Below are 23615 nucleotides of genomic sequence, written 5' to 3' on the forward strand. Positions count from 1 at the left end.
GGGTTAAGTGGGCATTGTGACAAAAAGCAGTGCAGCTTGGTTGGGTTGAGTTTCAGAGGACGCACGGCTCTCGATCTTCACCTCTCCCGAGTCTGTATGAGAGTTGCAGGGACGAGACAAGACTGTAACTAATTGAGTAACCAATTGAGATACCATGAAATTGGGGGGTGGGTAAAAGTAACAAAAAATTGAATTAAATAAAATAACTTCCCTGAGACGGTTTCTGCAGAAAGTCTTTGGTTGTGTAAACCCACAGTTTCATCGGCTGTCCGGGTTCTGGTCTCAGATATTCCCGCAGGTTAAGAAGCTGGATGCGGAAGTCCTGGGCTGGTGTGGTTACATGTGGTCTACAGTTGTGAGGCCGGTTGGACGTACTGCCAAATTCTCTAAAACAACGTTGGCGGCGACTTATGGTACAGAAATGAACATTAAATTCTCAGGCAACAGGTCTGGTGGACATACCTTTTAATTTTTTTATTTTACCTTTATTTAACCAGGTAGGCAAGTTGAGAACAAGTTCTCATTTACAATTGCGACCTGGCCAAGATAAAGCAAAGCAGTTTGACACATACAACGACACAGAGTTACACATGGAGTAAAACAAACATACAGTCAATAATACAGTATAAACAGGTCTATATACGATGTAAACAAATGAGGTGAGATAAGGGAGGTAACGGCAAAAAAAGGCCATGGTGGCAAAGTAAATACAATATAGCAAGTAAAACACTGGAATGGTAGATTTGCAGTAGAAGAATGTGCAAAGTAGAAATAAAAATAATGGGGTGCAAAGGAGCAAAATAAATAAATAAATTAAATAAATACAGTAGGGAAAGAGGTAGTTGTTTGGGCTAAATTATGGGTGGGCTATGTACAGGTGCAGTAATCTGTGAGCTGCTCTGACAGTTGGTGCTTAAAGCTAGTGAGGGAGATAAGTGTTTCCAGTTTCAGAGATTTTTGTAGTTCGTTCCAGTCATTGGCAGCAGAGAACTGGAAGGAGAGGCGGCCAAAGAAAGAATTGGTTTTGGGGGTGACCCGAGAGATATACCTGCAGTAAGCATTGCAAATTGCATGCTCCCTCAAAACTTGAGACATCTGTGGCATTGTGTTGTGACAAAACTGCACATTTTAGTAGCCTTTCATTGTCCCCAGCACAAGGTGCCCCTGTGTAATGATCATGCTGTTTAATAAGCTTCTTGAAATGCCACACCTGTCAGGTGGATGGATTATTTAGCAAAGGAGAAATGCTCACTAACAGGGATGTAAACAATTATGTGCAGAACATTTTAGAGAAGTAAGCTTTATTGTGTGTATGACATTTCTGTGATCTTTTATTTCAGCTCATGAAACGTGGGACCAACACTTTACATATTGCGTTTATTTTTGTTTTTTTGTTCCGTGTAAATACCACGTTAATGAGAAAATATACCTGGCCATTACAACATATCAAAGATGTTTCACCAAACTTAGTTACTGTTCAACTTTTTCTCCCGCTCTGCTAGCAGGGTTCTCGCCGCTCATTTCCCACAATAACCTGTACATTTCTTCTTATGCCATCAAGAATGAATGGGGGCGGACCTTCTCCTGCTGACGCCACGTCTGGTGAAAATGCACTGTTAGTTTTCCCCGCCTACTCAGACAGCTCACCTAGTCTATCAGCTCCCCCTCTGTAATGTTAACCAGCTAGCTAGTAGCAGAAAGTCACTGTGGCAAGCGAAGTAAATAAAAAAATAGACATCTTGTACTGTAGCTAGCTCCGGTCTTGGCTGTAATACCGGCTAAGGCATAATAAGAAAAGTAACGAATAATTATTTATAACTAACGATAAAATGGCGGAAAAGCCAGAGGCTGGAGACAGCGAAGACGAGGTTGAAGATGTGTACGAAGTGGAGAGGATTATTGACATGCGAACGGAGGAGGTAACGAAACTAGCTAGCTAACGTTACTGCTAGGCAGTTTTGGTTGTTAGCCATCTAGCTGAACGGTAGCTTTATCTAGCTACACAATGTGACAACAATGAGACTGTTTAAACACTGGGAACCGTGATTCATTTATTTAAACTGTAAATAGACAACATAGCTAGCTAGAAATGCTAAAATGTCCATGCAGTTAGCCAACCGAAAGGAAATTGAAATGGCTGCACAACTTTGCCCATACGACGCCCTCTCCTTGCGCTAGGCCAAGGTCGGACAGACTGATGTTATTCTTTCGCGTTTCTGGACTTCAGCCATCCCCACTTGTGCAGACTTGCCAAATACAACAAACCCTCTGTACTAAGCCTTGCACAACCAAATTCGTAATTGTCTTTAATGAGCTAGCTACATGTGCTAGTTAATTTGCTATGCTAGTTGGTTAGGAAAGTGCTAACGTTAGCAAACTAGCTAATAGTCTAGACATGTTTTGTGTAAGTTAGCTAGCTAAATAACTGGACGTATTAGATATTAAGCAAATCGTCCACGGTACCTAATAAGATGGTACAGATCAGAGCTATTAAGATATTACTAGCTGTTACAGTTTGGCGGATAAACGTTGATACTTAGGTAACGTTAACAGTTAGTGTTAAGGGCATGCAGGACATTTTCGACCAGTCTCTAATTGGCAATACTTAAACAATTCCCGACTTGGAAACCACCGCTGTCTTCTACACTTCCATGGCTAGTTGCAGGTCGGAACGTTGGAATTTAGAAAATGCACCATGAAGTAATCCAACAATGTGTATACCGCCATCTTGTCTATTTCAAATCTTCTCTCATTGATGGAGAGAAGATTTAAAATGGACAAGATGGCAGTTTACATACACATTAGTTTGTTGACATGGAACAACTGACTTACCTGGTATGCTAATTAGAGAAAACAGTAAACCATTTTTCTTACACCAATCCAATGCTTTTTTATTTTATGTATGAGGGTAAGTTCACACTTTGGTGTGGGGGGGGGGCGGCAGAGTTTGGCAAAGGTACCTGGCTACCACATTTCAGTCTGGTGATATCACTGTACTGCACTATAGAGGAGAGCTGCTGAGTTGCCACACAACATGGGCCATGTGTCACAGGGATTAAGCAGTAGGCTCTTCTATTAAAGTGCAAGCAAGAATCTGTGTGTATATAAGTAAAGGGAGAGAATGTGTTTGTGTAGGTCTGATCTGTGTGAGATGGAGCGAATGTTAGGTGAAAGGGAGAAAAAGAGGATTTTCTGAGGCTTGTGATTGTGGCTCAACAGTGATTCAGAGTGAAACACCCAGCCCCGCCAAACCTCCAGAGTTCCGGAAGAAGGGGGGAGGGCAATATTGGATGAGGAGGAGGGGTGTGTGTGGAGAAGTCACTTGCACAGCCAGTTCCTCTTATCTAAATTGCATTTGAGCTGAGAGTATGAGGGCGGGTGAAAGGAAAACAAAGCCTCTGGGTGGAGAGAAACCTGACTCTTTGTTTACAATCACGACCAGCCATGCACTGTGCTGCAGTCACACGCGTACCTCATTTGAACCAGAACACATTAGTCACATGTAGAGGTCGACCGATTATGATTTTTCAACTCTGATACAGATAATTGGAGGACACAAAAAACAGATACCGATTAACATTTACATTTAAGTCATTTAGCAGACGCTCTATCAGATGATTTTTAACATTTATTTGTAATACTGACAATTACAACAATACTGAATGAACACTTATTTTAACTTAATATAATACATAAAATCAATTTAGCCTCAAATAAATAATCAAACATGTTCAGTTTGGTTTAAATAATGCAAAAACAAAGTGTTGGAGAAGAAAGTAAAAGTGCAATATGTGCCATGTAAGAAAGCAAATGTTTAAGTTCCTTGCGAAGAACATGAGAACATGAAAGCTGGTGGTTCCTTTTAACATGAGTCTTCAATATTCCCAGGTAAGAAGTTTTAGGTTGTAGTTATTATAGGACTATTTCTCTCTATACCGTTTGTATTTCATATACCTTTGACTATTGGATGTTCTTATAGGCATTTTAGTATTGCCAGTGTAACAGTATAGCTTCTGTCCCTCTCTTCGCTCCTACCTGGGCTCGAACCAGGAACACATTGACAACAGCCACCCTCGAACCAGCATTACCCATGCAGAGCAAGGGGAACACCTACTCCAAGTCTCAGAGCGAGTGACGTTTGAAACGCTATTAGTGCGCGCCGCTAACTAGCTAGCCATTTCACATCACATCATTACACCAGCCTAATCTCGGGAGTTGATAGGCTTGAATTCATAAACAGCAGAGCTGCTGGCAAAATGCAAAAAAGTGCTGTTTCAATGAATGCTTATGAACCTGCTGGTGCCCACCATCGCTCAGTCAGACTGCTCTATCCAATCATAGACTTAATTATAACACAGAAATACGAGCCTTAGGTCATTAATATGGTCGAAACCCGGGAAACTATCATCTCAAACAAAACATTTATTCTTTCAGTGAAATACGGAACCGTTCCGTATTTTATCTAACGGGTGGCATCTATCAGTCTAAATATTCCTGTTACATTCCACAACCTTCAATGTTATGTCATAATTATGTAAAATTCTGGCAAATTAGTTCGCAATTAGCCAGGCGGCCCAAACTGTTGCATATACCCCGACTCTGCTTGTAATGAATGCAAGATAAGTGACACAATTTCACCTGGTTAATATTGCCTGCTAACCTGGATTTATTTTAGCTAAATATGCAGGTTTAAAAATGTATACTTCTGTGTATTGATTTTAAGAAAGGCATTGATGTTTATGGTTAGGTACATGTTGACGCAACGACAGTCCTTTTTTGCGAATGCGCACTGCATCGATTATATGCAACGCAGGACACGCTGGATAAACTAGTAATATCATCAACCATGTGAAAGTTATAACTAGTGATTATGATTAAGTTTAATGCTAGCTAGCAACCTACCTTGTCTTCATTCACGTAACAGGCGGGCTTCTCGTGAGGCAGGTGGTTAGAGCGTTGGACTAGTTAACCGTAAGGTTGCAAGATTGAATCCCTGAGCTGACAAGGTAAAAATCTGTCATTCTGCCCCTGAACAAGGCAGTTAACCCACCATTCCTAGTCCGTAATTGAAAATAAGAATCTGTTAATTGACTTGCCTTGTTAAATAAAGATTAAATAAAGGTGTAAAAAAAAAAATCTGCGTCCAAAATTACCGATTTCATATTTTTAGGAAACCTTGAAATCGGCCTTAATTAATCGGCCATTCCGATTAATCGGTCGTCCTCTAGTCACATGATACAAACAAGCTAAATCTACTGTCAAAGTAACCAGGTTTTCAGCCAACCTTTTTATGTGAGTAAAGGACATGTTGGATAAAGAATGTCACGACAGGAGTTATGGAAATTTGTCTAAACTTACCAGATGTCGACAACAAAATACGCTGGACAAGTTAAGATCTTTTTGTGAGAAATGGCAGTGGAACCACCTTTATGCACTAATATTAATATAATAACCATCATATTAAAATACGTTTGGCATCACGTGATATGTTGTGGTCCTCCCACTACGACTCAGGAAAGCATGCAGTTTATTAGGCTACAGATTAAATAAGTTAATAAACTTCACAGGGTGGTGAAAGTGCACGATGATGAGCTTGATGATTCTTTCCAATAAATATCTAGGCTCTTATTCTGGTGACATGATGATCATGCTTGGCTGTCATTTGACAAATAGAAATTATCTCTTTTGTCCAAAATAATCTCATCACGTGGGTAGCCTACAAACACTGTATCTGGGAACTATAGGCTAGAACCACATGCCAATAGAAGAGTGGGCACATTTGCTTTAAAACGCAACATGTTTGTGACAAAACAATCAGTAGAGTTGAAAATGAGATGGAAACTCATTTAACTTGGGAATTTAACCTCAAAAGTTGTTTATGATATCACACACAGCCTTTTATCCACAACAAGTACATTTGATAAAGAGACATCTCTGGTGGGAAAATGCATATATTGTTTTTATGCAGATTTGAGAATATTCACATGAAAGTCGCCAATTGAATGGAAACCTAGCTAGTGTCAGAACGGTTATCCCCTGTGACTGGTTGTCTTTGGTGTCTCAGTGCCCTGGGTGGGAAGTGAGGTACTGGGAGTACTGGCTGTTTGCCACATTGCCAGACACAGTCGCTTAATGGAATTTGTGTTTGTCTCAGATGGAGAGGTCTGATTAGGCATGTGTCAGACTTAATACAAACTCTATGTCAGTTTTTTTTATACACCCAGGCGGTCTATGAGTAGGTGTAGGCCCAATAGTCACTCAGTCAGTCTTCATATTCTGCAATGATGTGAAAGAACTGGACAGGTAATATTGCTCTCACCCACTTGTATTTGCCCTTGTCTTTAGGGGGAGGTCCTGTACCGCGTTCGCTGGAAGAACTACTCCTCTGACGATGACACGTGGGAGCCTGAGGCCCACCTGGAGGATTGCAGGGAGGTGCTCCTGGGCTACAAGAGGGCTCTGGCAGAGGCTAAGGTCACGAAAGACCAAGATGCTAAGAAATGCATGGTAAGTCCCATCCAGAATGATCATAGCCATCGTAAGAAAGGCGAGTCTAATTGCTGGAATGGAAAGTGCTTTATAGGACTGACTGTTACATGAACTACCTTTCGAGTAACCAATATCACTTTCAATGGCTGATGTGAATGTCCCCTCTCCTTTGTAGAAGTTGCCCATGAAGAGTGATGTGTTCGATGCTGACTCTGACAGCGACAGTGATATTGACAAGCCCACAGACCTGCATGTTAAGAAGAAGAAAAAGAAGAAGCCCAGAGAAGAGGATGAGGAGGAGGCACCTCCCCTGAAGGAGAAGAGGAAAAAGAAGAAAGACAAGCGCAAGGAGGACTTCAGGCCTCGTCCGGCACCGGAGTCTGATGAAGAGGAGCTTTCCCCTCCCCCAACCCCTGGCCGCGGAACCAAGATGTCCGACTCCAAAAAGAGATTTGTTGACTCCGATGAAGAGGAAGAAGCCCCTGTGCCCTCCAAGAAGCACAGGAAGGACAAGACCAAGGATGGAGGGAAGCACTGGAAAAAAGAGAATGGGGAGGAAGGGAAGAAGAAAAAGAAGAAAAAGAAGGATCGAAGGGGTGATCTGGAGTCTACTGAAGATGAGGCCACCGCCCCCCTGGAAGAGGAGCTTAGCGAGGGGCCATCTGAGTCCCAGACGGATGATACCACCACAACGGAAAAGTCTCGCGCTGATGACAAGCCCAAGAATAAGAAGGGTAAGTCAGAACTGAAGCTGCAGGGCATCAAGGACTTCCTTCAGGACAAGAAAGGCAAGAAACTGGAAACTTCGTCGCCAATGCTCTCCGCAAGCGGCCTCGCAAAACTGAAGAGCCTCACTTCCTCCAAGAGCCAGGGCCGGGATGAGCCGACACCAACCTCTGACTCCAGCGACACTCCTGCCCCAGCCCAAGTCCACAAGAAGGCCAAGGGCAAGAGCCACGAGACCACTCCTGCACCGCCTAAAATTCCCTCTTCCTCATCCTCTTCTTCCTCTTCCTCCTCTGGTGCAGGGGCAAGCACCAGCAAGACTGTGGAGGAGTCTAAAGTTGTAGTGGTTGGGGATAAGGAGCCGACCGCCTCCACTAACCTGTTTGAGAAGTTCCTGCTGAACTGCGAGGCCAAGGACCGTGTTCCCCGCAAACAGATGGTCCACCAGCCCACCACCACAGAGAACACTAAACCACCTAAGGTATGCCAAGCAGTTCTGCACTAAATGTACGGGGTTAGTAAATAAATGCTGGTGATATAGCCAGCGGTAGGGCCCTCAAAGTCTATCTTAAGCTACCTCAAGTAAAATCTTAAATGTTTATGTTCAAATTTCAGCTCATAGGGAAAATTGAGAAAAGGACCAAGCCGACAAAGGAGTCACCTGCTCGGAAGCCAGAGCCAGATAAGTCCAAACATACAGACGGTGAGAAGAATTGAAAGGGTCTGTTGTTAAAACTTTTTTTTTTTGAATTGTGTATGAATGTAGTGGACGCAGCCACTACATATTGACTCAACCAAGACATAAACAAAAATGTAACTGACATTTTAGTAATTTAGCAGACACTCTTATTTAGAGTACCTTACAGTAGTGAGTGCATACATTTTCATACTTTATCGTACTAGTCCCCCGTGGGAATCGAACTCAAACTACAAACTCAGCCACACAGGAACCTCTTTTATGCCATCTTTTTATTTTTATTTATTTTCCCTTATCTAACAGCATTTCGGCCCAGTCAGAGCCCCGGTGCTATGGAGACTGGTGACAGGGCGGAGGCAGAGGATGAACCCGCCCAGAAGTCAAAGTTCGGTGGAGAGGACCGGAGGGAGGAGGCTCAACGTTGGGAGAGGAGGACCCAAGAGGATGACAGGAGGAGGAGGAGGAGAGAGGACAGCGAGCCACGCCTCTTCATCGCCTGTGACGACAATCAAGACCCCTTGGAGAGCGCTGACAAGTCTGGTACGCCACAGAAACAACAAACACACATACATGCAGACATAAACACAAAGACACACACAGAAAAGTCAACACACACACATCTGTTACAAAACCTACCATTATTGCTAACACCTATCCAATCCTTTCAGATCTACACAAGTGTTAAGGGGCAAATGGTTGTTTCTGGATAGACTCTCATAATGGCCATGTGAAATAATACTAAATTTACTATTGGATGTGGTTTGTGACTGACAGACAAAGGGCAAGCCTCTCTTAACCTTGGAATGGACCTCAACTTGGACTGGATGACGCTGGAGGACTTTCAGAAACATTTGAATGGAGAGGATGAGATTCTCTCTGCTCCACCTCTATCTCCCAGTAAGTGCATACCCTCTTTCTCTCTCATGTTTTCCAGCAGTCTCTCAACATCGGCTGTACATGGACCTCTCTCTTCCACACATGGATGTAGACAACTACTGATGTGAAATCTGTGTGTCCCTCAGGTGAGCTGCGGGATGCAGTGAAAAGTGGGGATTACATGTCTGTGAAACTTGCACTCAATTCCAAAGAGGACTACAATCTGGACCAGGAGGTACGTTCTGTGTTCCAAAGAAAGTACCTCTCACCTGCATTCTCCCCCCTGCTTTGCTCCTGTCTTTGGGGAGCCCCAGCTGTTCCACATATTTATTCAGTCCCAGTACAATCACTAACTAGTCACAACTAGTCAATTAAATATGTTTTTACCTTTTGTTAGAGTAGCCTGTGTGTGTGTGGTTATACTTGTGAGTTCATTCAAATGAGGACCATGTTGCGACATACATCACAGTTCTCTCCTCATAAGCTTTAGCTTTGTTCTCGGGTTTTCCAACAAAAAACTTACGTTAACCAACTTGGGGCGGCAACAGATTCGCTTTTGATACATATGTTTAGCTAATGCATATAGGTCAGCACCAAGAACCATAATTCATTACTCAATTAAAGCCACAATATGTTACTTTCATTCCAGAAATGACAGCAAGCGCAGTACAAAGGACTGGAAATTTAAGTTACAGATTGCCGCTTTAATTAAATGTATTGTGTAGAATGAATTTAGCCAGTCTGGTTCAAACATAGATACAACTGGATCAACTTAGCCACTCTGATGGAGTTATAAAACAGTTTAAATATTGGATATAACGTGAGAGCCAGTGATGGCATGCAGAGGTTGAATACCAGGACATTGAAAGAGAGAATCCGACTACAGTACCTGCTGACTGTATCCATTGAGGACCGCTAAGCAATAAAAGGTAAGCAGATTATGCCCTTTAACTACTGTTGTTTAATTTAGCCTAATGGAGCTACAGATTGTTTTGTAAAGATGTGTTAAGCTTGAATAGGAACATGCAGTTTGTAAAATGTAATGTTTATTGCATTGCTTTAAAAACAAGTTTTGCCTATTGTCATACCTAATAAACTGTTGTGCCAACTTTGTCTGGCAATGAATAAATCCAAGCATTATATTATATCGAATGTTTGTTGTTGTGCACAGTTGTCAGATAATTTTCATATGTTACTATGGAGACAGCTAGAGTGGTCTCAGACAGGTATTATCTTCTCATTAACAGACACAGAACATGATGAGCAAGAGGTCAAAGTTCACAAGAAGCTATAAGATACAACATTTACCTCAGGTACAGTAATGCCTTCAGAATAGTATTCTTGCACCACCGCAGAGCATGTAAAACTGCTGCGGACATAGCAGTACTGACATTTCACTCATCTTCATTATCGACAATGAATAGCCGAAAAGCTAAAAATAAAAAACCTTCCTTAGTCACTCATTACAATACCAGTAACACATTTCAGCTTTTGCCATACAGTTGTCTTTGTGTACAATAATAATTTTAAATATGAATCGAACAAAACCTTCACAGTTCAAAAAACTACTGCCATAAGCATGTATTCTATTAACAAAATGTGTTTACATAGGCTAATATTACTTGCCCAGTGACATTATTAGTTTGTTTCGGTTGTCCAATTTAGCGTTGTTTATTATTACAATTTATAAGGACTCAATAGTATTCGTGTGGACCAATCAGTGTTTTTAAGGGCCTGCTGAATATATATTATATTTCTCAAACGTTCTGCTGCAACTGTAACTGTTGGGCAAGTTCCAGAATTCATTTGGACCAGAGTTTGTTTTGCATCTTTATAGGCGGCCAAACACTCCAGGATCTTATTTGGGTCTATTTGTGAAAACACTTTTAAATCACCTACCCAACGCTCATCATTGCATGTAGGTCACAAAATACTGAATATATTGAGGATTCAAAACCGTAATTGGCAAAATGAGGTTAGAAGCCTAGTTGCATGGCGTTTTCTTTTCTGTACCTTCCTCGTCTCCATGCAGCATCTCATCCAACATCACATTATTTAATTCATCAGACATATTTACAATGTCAAAACGTTGTAGTTCGCTGATTTAATACAATAAAGCCATAAACTATTCCTTGAATGGGTCAAATGTGGTTTTTTATTATTATTGAGGAATTCAGTCTACACGCAGTTTGGTGCTGTGTAACCATTGCATTGATTCTTGCTTGACTGTGATTGAAGTTGAGAGCATTGTTGAGGTGCTCTTAGGCGATCATTTGAATGACTCACAATGTGTACTGTACATGTTTTCAAGTAGCAGTACTATTCACGATTATAGATTTCTCTGCGTATGAAACAGGGCAGGGGACACCAGCTTTGTCTAGCATGTTGGTATAGTTGACCTAATTTCTCTTTGCCACAAGTTAAACACTAACTCCCAACAGCTATGAAGCTGCTTGATTTACGTCCCACTTTTCATACATTTGAAACTAAATGCATCATGAGATTAACCTTTTATAAGTTATGAATCTTACGTTTACTTGCTCTTTTACAGGCATACACTGTTGAACAGAAGAGTTTAAGTGGCAAAGAGAAGAGTTTAAATGAGGAAGAGGATATTTTAAATGAGGAAAAGAAGACTTTATGTGATGAAGAGAAGAGATTAAGTGATGAAGAGAAGCCTTTATGTGCAGCAGGGAATCCTCGCAGCCTGGGGAATCCTCACCGCAAAAGGAATCCTCACCGCGAAAGGAATTCTCTTTGCAAAGATGAGATTCCTCTATGCGAAGAGAATCATTTACACAGGGAAGAGAAACATTCTCTACACAATAAAGAGAAGACTTCATGTGGTGAAGATAATACTTCATGCAATGTGGAGAAGACTTTATGTGACATGGAGAGAGCTTTATGTGACATAAAGAAGGGTGCTGAGGAAAGCAGTTTGAGTGGTGACGAGATTCACGAAAACAGTTCAGGTGATGAGGTAGAACGACAAAGACTTGATTCAAATGTTCCAAGTGGGTCAGATCCTCTTCCATCTAATGCAGAAAGCTCATGCGAGGATGAATATGAGCAGTACCCTCCAAAAACGGCACAAGCTAAAAAAACTTGCCGCAAAATATTTGCGCCACGGAAAGGTACACGGTCAAGCTTACGTTCCAGCACAAAAATGACAGTCAGCGCATGTAGTACGATAGATGATGATGATGATGATGATGATAAGGGAAAATTGGACAAAAAGTATTTCTGCCTTTATTGCAATGAACCACACCACAACATTGCAAGACATTTAGAAAGGATGCACACAGAAGAAGCAGCTGTTGGTCATGCTATCAGCTTCCCAAAACTCTCCAAAATCAGGTCTCTGTTGCTTGACCAACTCCGTAACAAAGGCAACGATCAACACAACTTAGAAATTCTTCAATGTGGAGATGAAGTTGTGACAAAGAAAATACCCTCTTACAGTGGTGCTTCTGTGCGTGACTACCTACCCTGCCAACACTGTGTAGCTTTTTTTAACAAAATAGATTTATGGAAGCATGAGAGCTCATGTAATGCCAGAAAAGGACAAGATGAAACGAGGGGAGGAAAAAGAGTGAGGATCCAGGCTGCGTCCTCTCAACTTGCTCCATTGCCTGTCTATTCTACTGGAGGATGTGAAGAAATAATACACAATATGAATCAAGATGACATCTCATGCCACATCAAAAATGATCCCCTCATATGTAAATATGGCAATGCACTATCTGCAAAGCATGGTCATGCCAAGTCACAGTTTACTTACATTGGTTCAAAAATGAGGGAATTGGCTAGATTTGTACTTAATGTAAATGAGATGGACTGTGATGTCCAATACTTGCATGAAGTATGTGTACCATCCAAATTCAAATTGGCCGTTCATGCTGCCAGGAAAATGAGTGGTCATGACCCTGCCTCCGACAGGTACAAGACCCCATCTCTTGCTTTAAAGATTGGCTATTCCTTGAAAAGAGCTACCGAAATAGCTTTTGGGGAGAGTCGTATGACAGAGGACCGTGAGGCAGAGGAACAAGCCAAAAGGTTCATTGAACTTCTTGAAAACGATTGGAATAACTGTTTTTCCGGTCTATCCCTCAGCGCTGTCCCTCAATGTGATGAAGTTGATGTGTCTTCACTAACTGAGGATTTGATCAAACTTCAGAAGTTTCTCAAGGTTGCAGAGGACACAGCGAAGAAAGAATTGCTGGAGAACCCCACCAACACTGTCTGGAAAAAGCTCAATGAAACTCTTCTTGCAGAAATAGCTCTCTTCAACAGAAAAAGGACAGGGGAAGTTGCGAAAATGCTGTTGGAAACATACACAAACAGAAAGAAAGCTCCAGCTAGTGCAGACATTTTCAATAACCTCTCAAGGCTGGAGCAGGAGCTTGGAGACGACAAATTAACCAGGTTGGAAATAGAAGGCAAAAATGGTAGGAAAATGCCAGTCCTACTAACGGAGAGGATGATCTCATCTCTTGAGATCCTTATTGCAAACAGAGACAAAGTTGGTGTGTCAAAGGACAACCCTTATGTCTTTGCACGTAGCCTGGATGCAGCAAGCTACATCAGAGGGTTTGACTGTCTGAGGAAGTGTGCACATGAGTGTGATGCAAAGAATCCTGAAAGTCTGATCCATGCGACAGTGAGGAAAGAGGTTGCTATCCATTGCCAAATACTAAACTTGAATGAAAGTGAATTGGATCAGGTGGCAAAGTTATTGGGACATGACACCCAGGTCCATAAAGAGTACTACAGGCTCTCTGAAAATGCAGCACATCTAGCAGAAATCAGCAAATTGCTGCTTGCAATGGATCAGGTTCCAGTGGTAATTCCAGGGCCATCTGAGGAAAGGGTTGTTTCTCCTACATATGGTGAGTATTAGTTGCTTTACAGGGTATTTGGAGAAAGATGTCCATTGTGTTTTAAGGGGTTAAATGATAAATTCAGTGGAAAAATCTGTTTTTGTGCCATTTACATGTTCACGAGACCTACATTTTTGAGAAGCTGGCAACTTATTACTCTATAGTGTTTGCTCTGTTCCTCTTCACAATATATGATAATTACACATGATCATGAATCCTTTTCTTCTGTTTCTATGCATTTCATAGGGACATCTTCTGCAGGAACATATCCAGCTGGGACAGATACTGGAAGGACATATCCTACCGAGACATGTCCTACTGGGTCATCATATCCTACAGAGACATATTCAGCGAAGTCATATACTGTGGAGGCACAGCCTTCAAGGTCATATCATGCTGGGACATATCCTGAGAAGTCATATCCTTCAGGATTACAATCTGTGATGTCATATTCTGCGGGGACAGATTCTGCGAGAGCATATCCTACTGTGACACATCCTGCAGGGACCTATCCAGCAGGTTCATATGTTGCAGGGACATATACTGCAGAGACACATGATGCAAGATCATATCCTGCAAGTGCTTATACTTCGGGGACGAATCCTGTCAGGTCATATCCTGAAGAGACATATCCTGCGGGGAACCATTTTGTGGGTACACAACTTGCTAGTTCATATCCTGCCGGAACATATCCTGCACAAACACTACCAGCGCATACAGTTATTACACCAACACTTCCAACGCAGACGCTTCCTGTCGGGGCAGTTCCTGAGGGGACAGGTAAGGTGAGCACAGTTTGGAAACGGAGACCGTGGAGTGATGCTGCTAAGGCTGCGGTGAAGCGTCAGTTAGGACACTTTATCTCATTGATGGAGGTTCCAGGTAAACGGGACTGTGAAGTATGCCTCCACAATGAGCCAGCTGTACGAGACAGGACATGGAGAGACATCAAAAACTATGTGCACAACACAGTAAAATCTATTAAAAGGAAAAAGGGTCTTACAAGAGTGGACCCCACCCAACAGACAAAGAAAGGGGCGTCAAAGAAAGAAAAAGAAACAGAGGCAAAGAGTGCTAAGGAAAGAGTTGGTGGAACGATGACCGTATCTGCACAGGAGAGACTAGAGGCAGGTCCTGTTGCAATACCAAGGAAACAGAAAATTTGGGGTGATGAGGCTCAGGCTGCGGTCAGGCGGCAGCTAGGCGACTTCACTAAACTGATGAAGATTCCAGGTAAAAAGGAATGTGATGCATGCATTGCAGCTGAACCAGTTCTACAAGGCAGGACATGGAAAGATGTAAAAAACTATGTGCATAACACATTAATGACAATGTGCAGGAGGCATATTTCAGGAAAACAAAACATGGATAGTGAAAAACAAAATCCTGTGACACAGAAACCAGGGTTGCAACAGAGTCCAGTTGTGCATCAGAAACCAGGTGTGCCGTTGGGACATCCAGAAGATTGTCCTGTTTATCTGTCCTTATGATTACCTTGAACTAGTTTGAAAACCTCCCACGGTTGAAGGTATGCAAGGATGGAGAAAGGAGAAGATAGCTTTTGATTTAATCTGACTCTGATCTCACTTCGTGACATAAAGCAAGAATGAAGTATCTACTTCATTCTACAAACGTATCCGTAGCAACTACATAGTGATATATTATGCATGCCAACTTGTTTCGCAGATGTTGAAATTGTCAACTACAACATTCCATTGTCACAATGCACTATGTGGTGCCAAAACTATTTTGCTATGGGCTACACATTTGCAACCTTGGGAGAAAGGAGGCAAGGAAGAATGGAATCATACCTTTTTGTTATTAAAAAATTTCTAGTGGCCCTTTACAAAGGCTGTCAAACTGAATCTTCTGGGTCAGCAATGGCAACAAGGCCTCATGGACGTACATTTGGAATCCAAACGCACCACACGTTTCGATTGAACCATGTTGCATAAAAATGGCCACAATAACTGACTGAAATAAATTATATGCTCCACATGGATAGATAACATGTACCAAGTACAGTGCATAATGTAAAAAATGTTTTAACAACTTCGTAGATTGTTGTGCAAATCTATACAGTTAAACTGACTTTAGCTTTTTGATCACAATACTGGTATACTTTACTTTCACCAAATGGTTCTGGATCCAGATGTACAAAATGTTTTGTGTATATGTCTAGGTTAGGTTTTGAGTAAAAACAACTGACTAGCAAACCTGGGAATTTAGCAGGTTATTCCTGGTTGAAGTGCGGTGTGAATGGGTTTCAGGGCTCCATCTGTGCTAGTTGCACATTCTACATTGTCACCTCACTCAAACCTTCCTATTTTTTGGGGTGGCTAATATCATGATATGGTCAAACAGTAAAGTTCATTATCCTCATTCCTGTAATATTAGTGTCTGCCCACCTGCCCTTGTTTCGCTGGGGCCTGCTGATGTGATAAGTGAGCCATTCTCCTCTCTGGTAGAAAAACACATGTTCTGGTTGTACAACAATAAGGAGGTCTCAGCTTTCTGTAGGTATACTTTTCTAAACTCAATATTGAGCACAGTAGCAACTATTTTACAAACAATATTTTATATGGCTTTCAGATACGGAGTGGGGAGTGAAATACGCATCGAATATTGTGAGGGCATATAGGTCTCATTGGAGTTTTCAGAACATTCCATTTACTGATTAATACATGGCTACTAGTAGTGGGTATCATATTTAGAGTTAGCAATCTAATGTGTTTTGAATTTCCACTTCCACAGATGTTGAATTAGCCCCAAATGTATGTTGTAGATGAAGGCAAATTCATCTTTATTGAAAAAGAAAAACATATATAACAATTTCCATGTTGTCAACCCAAAATCCATGCCAATCATGGGATTAGGTTGCACATCAAAATATCTTAAATCATGCATTCCTGATTGGACATGTTAGATTAAACAACGTATTTCTTGAATAGCATCTCGGTGTAGTCTATTACAAAAAATAACTATGACTGACTTTATAAGATGAGTACAAACATTTTATATTGCATGACGCTGCAATTTTTGTGGTTTGTGACTAAATCATGGGCTGGTGCCACCAACTGAAAAAGTTACGCACAGTTCAGATGCCAAATGTATGGCGAGTCGAACTGCATAGAAATGAAAAGCAGGCTGTCATGGTTGAGAGCTTTTCTTGACTTACCAACAGTGCAGACTTTCTTGTTGGTTTTGGGTTGAATTCAGGCATAACAGTGACCTTATGTGTTGAAGAAACCACAAGGTTTATTGCACTAAAAGGGCTATGTCCGGCGAGGCGCACTGCGTGGTTTCACACGGCACTCTATCCCTGCTCCTCCAAAGAGAAAGTTACATGTCGTTTTGTTCGGTGCGGCGATGGAGCGGTGTTTGAACTAGGGCCTAGTGCCACCCGGGGAAAATGCTAGTCTGGAGCCACGGGTTTATGTACGAAATATGTGCCCAGCTAAGAGTATGGCTTGATGTTTGAGCCGCTTAAAATCCAATCATGTCAAGAATGTTTAGATGAAGACTGCTCCATTGTAAATTGTTACTTATTATAAATACAAGGTATACTTACACAATTCATACTCGATTGCTTTTGAAACATGGTTGAGTTTATTATCATGGATATTGTATTTATGTTATTAACGTTAGCGAACTAGCTATCTAGTAGTCCTAGCTACCGGTATGTATCAGTAGTTTAAAAAAAAAATGGGGTGTGTATATAATTTTTTCTCCCCAATTTCGACCTCATCAGTGACACGTTCAGATCCTATCAAAGGGCCCATTTATGGATGCATCCCGATTTTTCCACCCTTCACCCAAAGTGACTGGGAGTGTGCAAGTAAACTCTTTGAAAGAAGTGTGGAATCCGCACTCAGCGTGAGTGATAGCTGATGGGTTTGGCAAGAACGGGTGCATTTTTATTAGCAATCCCTTTACATCGCAAGTTTGTGAAGGCTAGTTTATGGTTCCTAAACCAAAGCCTTGTTTATGGTCACTTGTAACTTTACAGTAATGGTCACTAAAGTTGTATGACTTCCCATCCAATTTGAGTCCGTTTTTGGTTCTCCTATCCACTCCTTTGGCCAAAGTTTACTATTGATAAGAAACTGAAATCTGCCTTAACAATTGGAAACAGATCCTTTGTTCTGCATGTGGAATTGGTTTCAGATTCACACACACAACCTAGGCTATTTCTCTTATACATGTGTTTTCTACTAACTATTATGTGAATTATTAGGCATTAGCTGAACATGTACTTGTTTTATTGCTTCTTGTCAAACATTTCAACTTTTTAAATTAATGTTGCTATTATTCACTACAGTCTTAACCATATTGATTCACAGTAGCTCTTTAAGTTCCTCAACACTAATTTAGGCTGACTAACTTGTATAGGGTTTGACGGCTGTTGCTTCTTTGTATTATTTGATCCGCTTGCCTACTAGATAATGTTACTATTGCAAGTATACCTTTGTTGCTTCTAATTGGATCAAGGAGGAATAATGTAAATAAATTAGTTCATAGTTGTCAGTTCATGTTGTAACTGCATAAGGTCTGCCAGTGTTGGGTGTTAACTGAGAACAATTGTCGGGGGTTTAAACCACACCCCACTATTTACTGTCTGAAGACATGGACATCATTGCTTAAATAGTTTTTTTCACCAACATGTATTTGTTATCAAGCTGCCTTTTGTTACCACCTGGTGCTTATTGTGTTTATTGTAAGATACTATATTTGCGCCGTTAATAAATTGTTACTTGATGTAAACTTTCTAAGCCGCAAGACATGCTCTTTCAGTTCTGAGAATATTCATACAGCTTACTTGATGCCCATCATTAGTGTTCCAATAGGGATTTGGAATTGTAACGGTTATGGAAAACCGCTTTGAGATTTCATGATGTTGTAATACTAGGAATCTACACTACATGACAAAAGTATGTGGACACTTGCTTGTTGAACATCTCATTCCAAAATCATAGGCATTATGATTGCTGATACAGCAGCCTCCACCCTTCTGGGAAGGCTTTCCACTACATGTTGGAATATTGTTGCGGGGACTTGCTTCCATTCAGCCATAAGAGCATTAGTGAGGCCCGGGCACTGATATTGGGCGATTATTCCAGACTATTATTACTCCAACAAACTTTATAATTGGCACTATGCATTCGGGCAGGTAGCATTCTCCTGGCATGCGCCAAACCCAGATTCGTCCGTTGGACTGCCAGATGGTGAAGCATAATTCATCACAGAGAACACATTTCCACTGCTCCGGAGTCCAATGGCGGCGAGCTTTACACAACAAGCCCACGCTTGGCATTGCGCATGGTGATCTTAGGCTTGTGTGTAGCTGTTCGACCATGGAAACCCATTTCATTAAGCTCTCGACAAAGAGTTATTGCGCTGATGTTGCCTCTAGAGGCAGTTTGGAACTCTGTAGTGAGTGTTGCAGCAGAGGACAGAATTTTTACGCACTTCAGCACTCGGCAGTCCAGTTCTGTGAGCTTATGTGGCCTACCACTTTGCAGCTGGGCCGTTGTTGCTCCTAGACGTTTCCACTTCACAAAAAAAAAAACACTTACAGTTGACTGGGTCAGCTCTAGCAGGGCAGAAATTCGACACACTGACTTGTTTGAGAGGTGGCATCCTATGACTGCGATGTTGAAAGTCACTGAGCTCTTCAGGAAGGCCATTCTACTGCCAATGTTTGTGTATGGAGATTGCATGGCGGTGTGCTCGATTTTATACACGTCAGCAACGGATGTGGCAGAAATGGCTGAATCCACTCATTTGAAGTGGTGTCCACATACTTTTGTAAATATAGAATATCGCCATTGCTCAGTGCTTTATGCTTTTACATACTTAAAACCCTTTTGGATGAAAAGACAACACCCTAGGTAAGTCGATAATAGTTCACTTTTTAGAAAGCTTAACTTCTCTTTTTTTAGTTCTATAAACAATTAGCTGTACAGATACATTTTGATTCCTTCCCCTCTCCCCATAGTGTTTGCTACCAGAGGCTATGGAAAGCTCTGGTCCTCAGTAATGAAGGCGTTTGTGTTGCCTCCTGCAGGACTCCAGCGGTATGTCCCTGAGTATGTTGGCAGCAGCAGGGGGACAAGATGACATCCTGAGGCTCCTGATAAAGAAGGGGGTGAAGGTGAACGGACGGCAGAAGAACGGAACCACTGCCCTAATGCACGCTGCAGAGAAGGTAACACAGGATGGACTGGTTTAAACCGCCTCATTACAAACAGTCTAGTCTACACACATGTATACACTACTCTTGTTTGTGTGTAGATGTCTTATAGAAGGTTTACTTACTTAACCCTCTCCTTTCTTTTTTTTTCATTTCAGAACTTCCTGACCACAGTTGCTATCCTCCTGGAGGCAGGGTCCTATGTCAACGCTCCGACACTGGGAGGAGAGACGGCCCTGATGAAGGTACGGCGGAGGAAGGGAAAAAAACGGGGGCGATGAAGACAAATGCTGTGTTTAATTAGAAATCAACATATCACCCCTGAAGCACAGAGATTAAGTTAATCAATGACTCCTATTTGTAAATATCCTCATTTCTGCTAAAGTCCTGTGTTAGACTTATCGCAATAGTTCCTTACCAGTAGCCTCTGTTCTTCAGGCTTGTAAGAGGGGGAATGCTGACGTGGTGCGCCTCCTACTGGAGTACGGGGCCGACTGTAACATCCTGTCCAAACACAAGAATACGGCCATGTACTTCGCCAAGGTTAGCAACAACCTGCTTGTGTACGACCTCATCAAGGACCACATCAACATGTGAGTGTTGCTGCCATGTCTCTCTCTTGCTCTGTAAACTTATGAGTTAGTATGTATAAATAAAGGTACATATATATGTAAGAGTTAAGATGGTATACTGTAACCCCACATACTGTTAGCAGCAAAGTGATATCTTATTCTCCCTCACACACAGGTTATCAAGTGTGGCGGAGGACACTATCCGGGCATTCTTTGAGACTCGGCTGGCCCTGCTGGAGCCGGTGTTCCCTCTGGCCTGTCACAGACTGTGTGAGGGACCAGACTTCTCTCTGGAGTTCGGCTACAAACAATCGCCTCACACACCTGGAGAGGGTAGGATTCACCTACAAACAGTGCTAATCACCTGCACACACTGTATTGGGGGGTTAGTTAAAACATTTAATCTCTCTCCTTCCAGGCTCAGGTATACTGCTCTTCATCTTCCATGCTAACTTCCTGAGTGAGATCACAGCCAGGCTGTGTGGGCCCTGCAGTGTCCACGCTGTGGTGCTCAACGACAAGTTCCAGCTGCCCATCTTCCTGGTGAGTCTCATTCTAGATCACGAGTACTCCTGATCTGGAGAACGGTAGATTTTTTTGGGGGGTTCTACCTCATAGTTAGTTGATTGATTCATGTCACTGATCTTTTCCTCTTTCAATTACACCCCACAGGATAGTCACTTCATCTACTCATTCAGCCCAGTGCCAGGCATCAACAAACTGTTCATTCGCCTGGCAGAGTCACCTACAGCCAAGGTACACATACATATATACACACACACACAGCAGAGTAACTCATGGCCATGGTGAGAGGGAGTCTAGGCCCAGTTACTGTAAAAGACTGACAAGTTGTTGATAAATTAAATTTGACCAATACATTTGATTGATGGAATCTTTCTTTCTCCCCAGGTGAAGCTTCTCATCTGTGCATACCGTGTTCAGCTACAGTGATGCGTAGCACCTGCCAAGTTCAGTTTCCAAGCTGCCTGGACCCCAAGCACAGCATGGGAGATTCACACACATACCAAGATTCACCCACGTGCAATCACACAACATGAAGAACACTTTGACACACACACCAGTCTACCTTCATATAAAGTTGTTGGACATTAAGCATCCACCCAGAGTTTGAGAGACTGTTTCTCTGGCAGAGGATTAAAGGACAAGAACAGCATATCAACCCTGTCCATTGACCAATCATGTATATTTCTGTGTGTACGATTAATACTCTAACTGAAGTCTTTGAGTTCTGCTTTTAGGTATGCGTAGGGGGACAAAACCCTGATGTTTTGTTTGTGCTCTTGATGGCATCATAGGCAAGGAGTTAATGTCAGATTCTTTCGACCAAGTTAATGCTTTTCCTAATTATACCATTTTAGAAATGAAAAGATGTTGCCTTTCTGGAGTTGTCTATATTTTATTGTCTGTACATACAGGTGTGGAATGTCAAGTTTGAAGGATGTTTGTTGATTTAGGCACATTTGCCACTGTTGGAGTGGGTTAAAGTATAGCATGATGCTTCAGATGTAATTTTACTAAAGGGCTAATGTGTCACTCCTTACGAGTGAAGAATCATGCTTCTTGGGATTGGAGGAAAACACAAAAGATGAATAGTCTAGGACTACATGAGCATGATTTTAACTACTTTATCAAAATAGACATCCAGATCGCTTGTAAAGGTAGTTTTTGCGATGATGATAATGCAGAGCACATCCTGGCAATGATCTGCCTTGCTGACATACAACAGATATGGGATAAACATGTATTAATGATAATTACCGTAATATGAACAGGAATTGCCATCCTTGTTTTATAAGATGTAGGAATTAATTTGATATGATTCCTTCTGCCTTAATAGCCACATCGTTAAAATAATTTCCCCATTTGTGAACTGGCAATTTAGTAAAACAGTGAAATTCACCAAAGGATACCCATGCCTGTAGTTTATTCTGAAGATCTGTAAAATGTATGCACAAGCGTATCCTATCAGTCCTTCCCAGAAGAGTTTTGAAATCTGCCACACCCTTTGAATCAGGCATTGTTTTCTCAAAGGAGAAAAGAATGCAAACATTTAAAAAATTGCATCTACACAATGTCTTGCACAACTAGCTAAGTTTATTTTTATCACTTTATACATTTATTTTGGCATTCCACCTTTTGTGTTTGGAGGAGGGTCATTTCATATGCTTTGTGTTATCTGGGAGCCTTTGGATGCCCCTACCCAATTTTAAGTTGAAATGTAAAATGGTAAGGGTTATGTTAAGTGGCGATTTTAGCGTGTAGCTTGGTGGTGAAAACAAAACAAAAAACATAGATGCAAAGCCACAAGACTAATCAATACATGAATTGCACTATAACGGTGACCACAAACTGTTAAGCCCTACATAGAGCTGTTTCAGCACCATGGAGTGAATCCTTACCACCTCTACACCTGGCTATCAGTGGGGCCTTGTCTGGCAATGAAACAGTTCACTCAGACTCATTTACTGCCTTTTTAAAAAACATAGCTGATATGACTGACTTGTTTAAACAAATCTGGTTTCTTCTAACAATTGAGATGTACAAACTATAGCATAAGGGAACAACGAGGCACTAATTTTGATTAAGACATTACATTTATGCAGCAGCATACAATACATTTTTGGTCCCACCTTGGTGTGCTGTGCTCAGATCCTTCTTGTGGGCAAATTTGGTCATCCAAGTCTCGCATTCTCTGGCTTTATGGTGCTTTCAAGACAACTGGGAACTCTGGAAAAAAACTAGGTTGAATCATGACGTCAGTGATCTTCAGGTCGGAGCTCTAGAAAGAGGCCAGAGTTTCCGACTTGGAATTCTGAGTTGGATGACTGTTCAATACGTATTTTCCCAGATGGAGCTTGTTTTCCAAGTTCCCAACTGTCTGGAACTCACTGAAGTCTGAGATTCCCAGTTCTGTGTTTCCAGTTGTTTTGAATGTGGCAGAAATCATGCTGGATTGACAGCATGGCCAATGTATTCAACATTTTCTGACCTATGGTGTTGGATGTGAATGTTTAGCGTTTTAAGCTTGGAAAAGAGACCCTTAAACCCAGACTTGGACTCCACTGAATAGCAGGCTAGTGATTGCTTTGCAACACTTGCAGTTAGCCACTGACTCCTTCCAAACTACTCATTGTTGAATTTGCGATTTACAACTTGTGTAA

General features: G+C 41.7%; 1 protein-coding gene across 3 annotated transcripts; it reads left to right on the forward strand.

Moving 5' to 3' along the window:
- The first annotated feature begins 1625 nt into the window (after positions 1-1625).
- On the forward strand, positions 1626-21834 carry mphosph8 (M-phase phosphoprotein 8). Of its 3 annotated transcripts, XM_029638731.2 has the most exons (14): positions 1629-1919; positions 6346-6507; positions 6665-7696; positions 7831-7918; positions 8216-8452; positions 8687-8809; positions 8935-9023; positions 19736-19876; positions 20020-20106; positions 20300-20454; positions 20609-20766; positions 20852-20976; positions 21106-21189; positions 21343-21834. In XM_029638731.2, the coding sequence occupies exons 1-14, from the start codon at positions 1830-1832 to the stop codon at positions 21382-21384; spliced, it is 2613 nt and encodes an 870-aa protein (XP_029494591.1). In that variant the 5' UTR covers positions 1629-1829; the 3' UTR covers positions 21385-21834. The 3 variants fall into 3 exon arrangements, with proteins under 3 accessions (XP_029494573.2, XP_029494563.2, XP_029494591.1); XM_029638713.2 differs by lacking the exons at positions 19736-19876; positions 20020-20106; positions 20300-20454; ... (2 more) ...; positions 21106-21189; positions 21343-21834 and adding exons at positions 11340-13677; positions 13915-18432 and having other exon boundaries at positions 1626-1919; positions 6665-7223; positions 7518-7696; XM_029638703.2 differs by lacking the exons at positions 19736-19876; positions 20020-20106; positions 20300-20454; ... (2 more) ...; positions 21106-21189; positions 21343-21834 and adding exons at positions 11340-13677; positions 13915-18432 and having other exon boundaries at positions 1626-1919.
- Positions 21835-23615: the final 1781 nt, after the last annotated feature.

This window comes from Oncorhynchus nerka, linkage group LG3 (genome assembly GCF_034236695.1).
Source record: "Oncorhynchus nerka isolate Pitt River linkage group LG3, Oner_Uvic_2.0, whole genome shotgun sequence".
NCBI lineage: Eukaryota > Metazoa > Chordata > Actinopteri > Salmoniformes > Salmonidae > Oncorhynchus > Oncorhynchus nerka.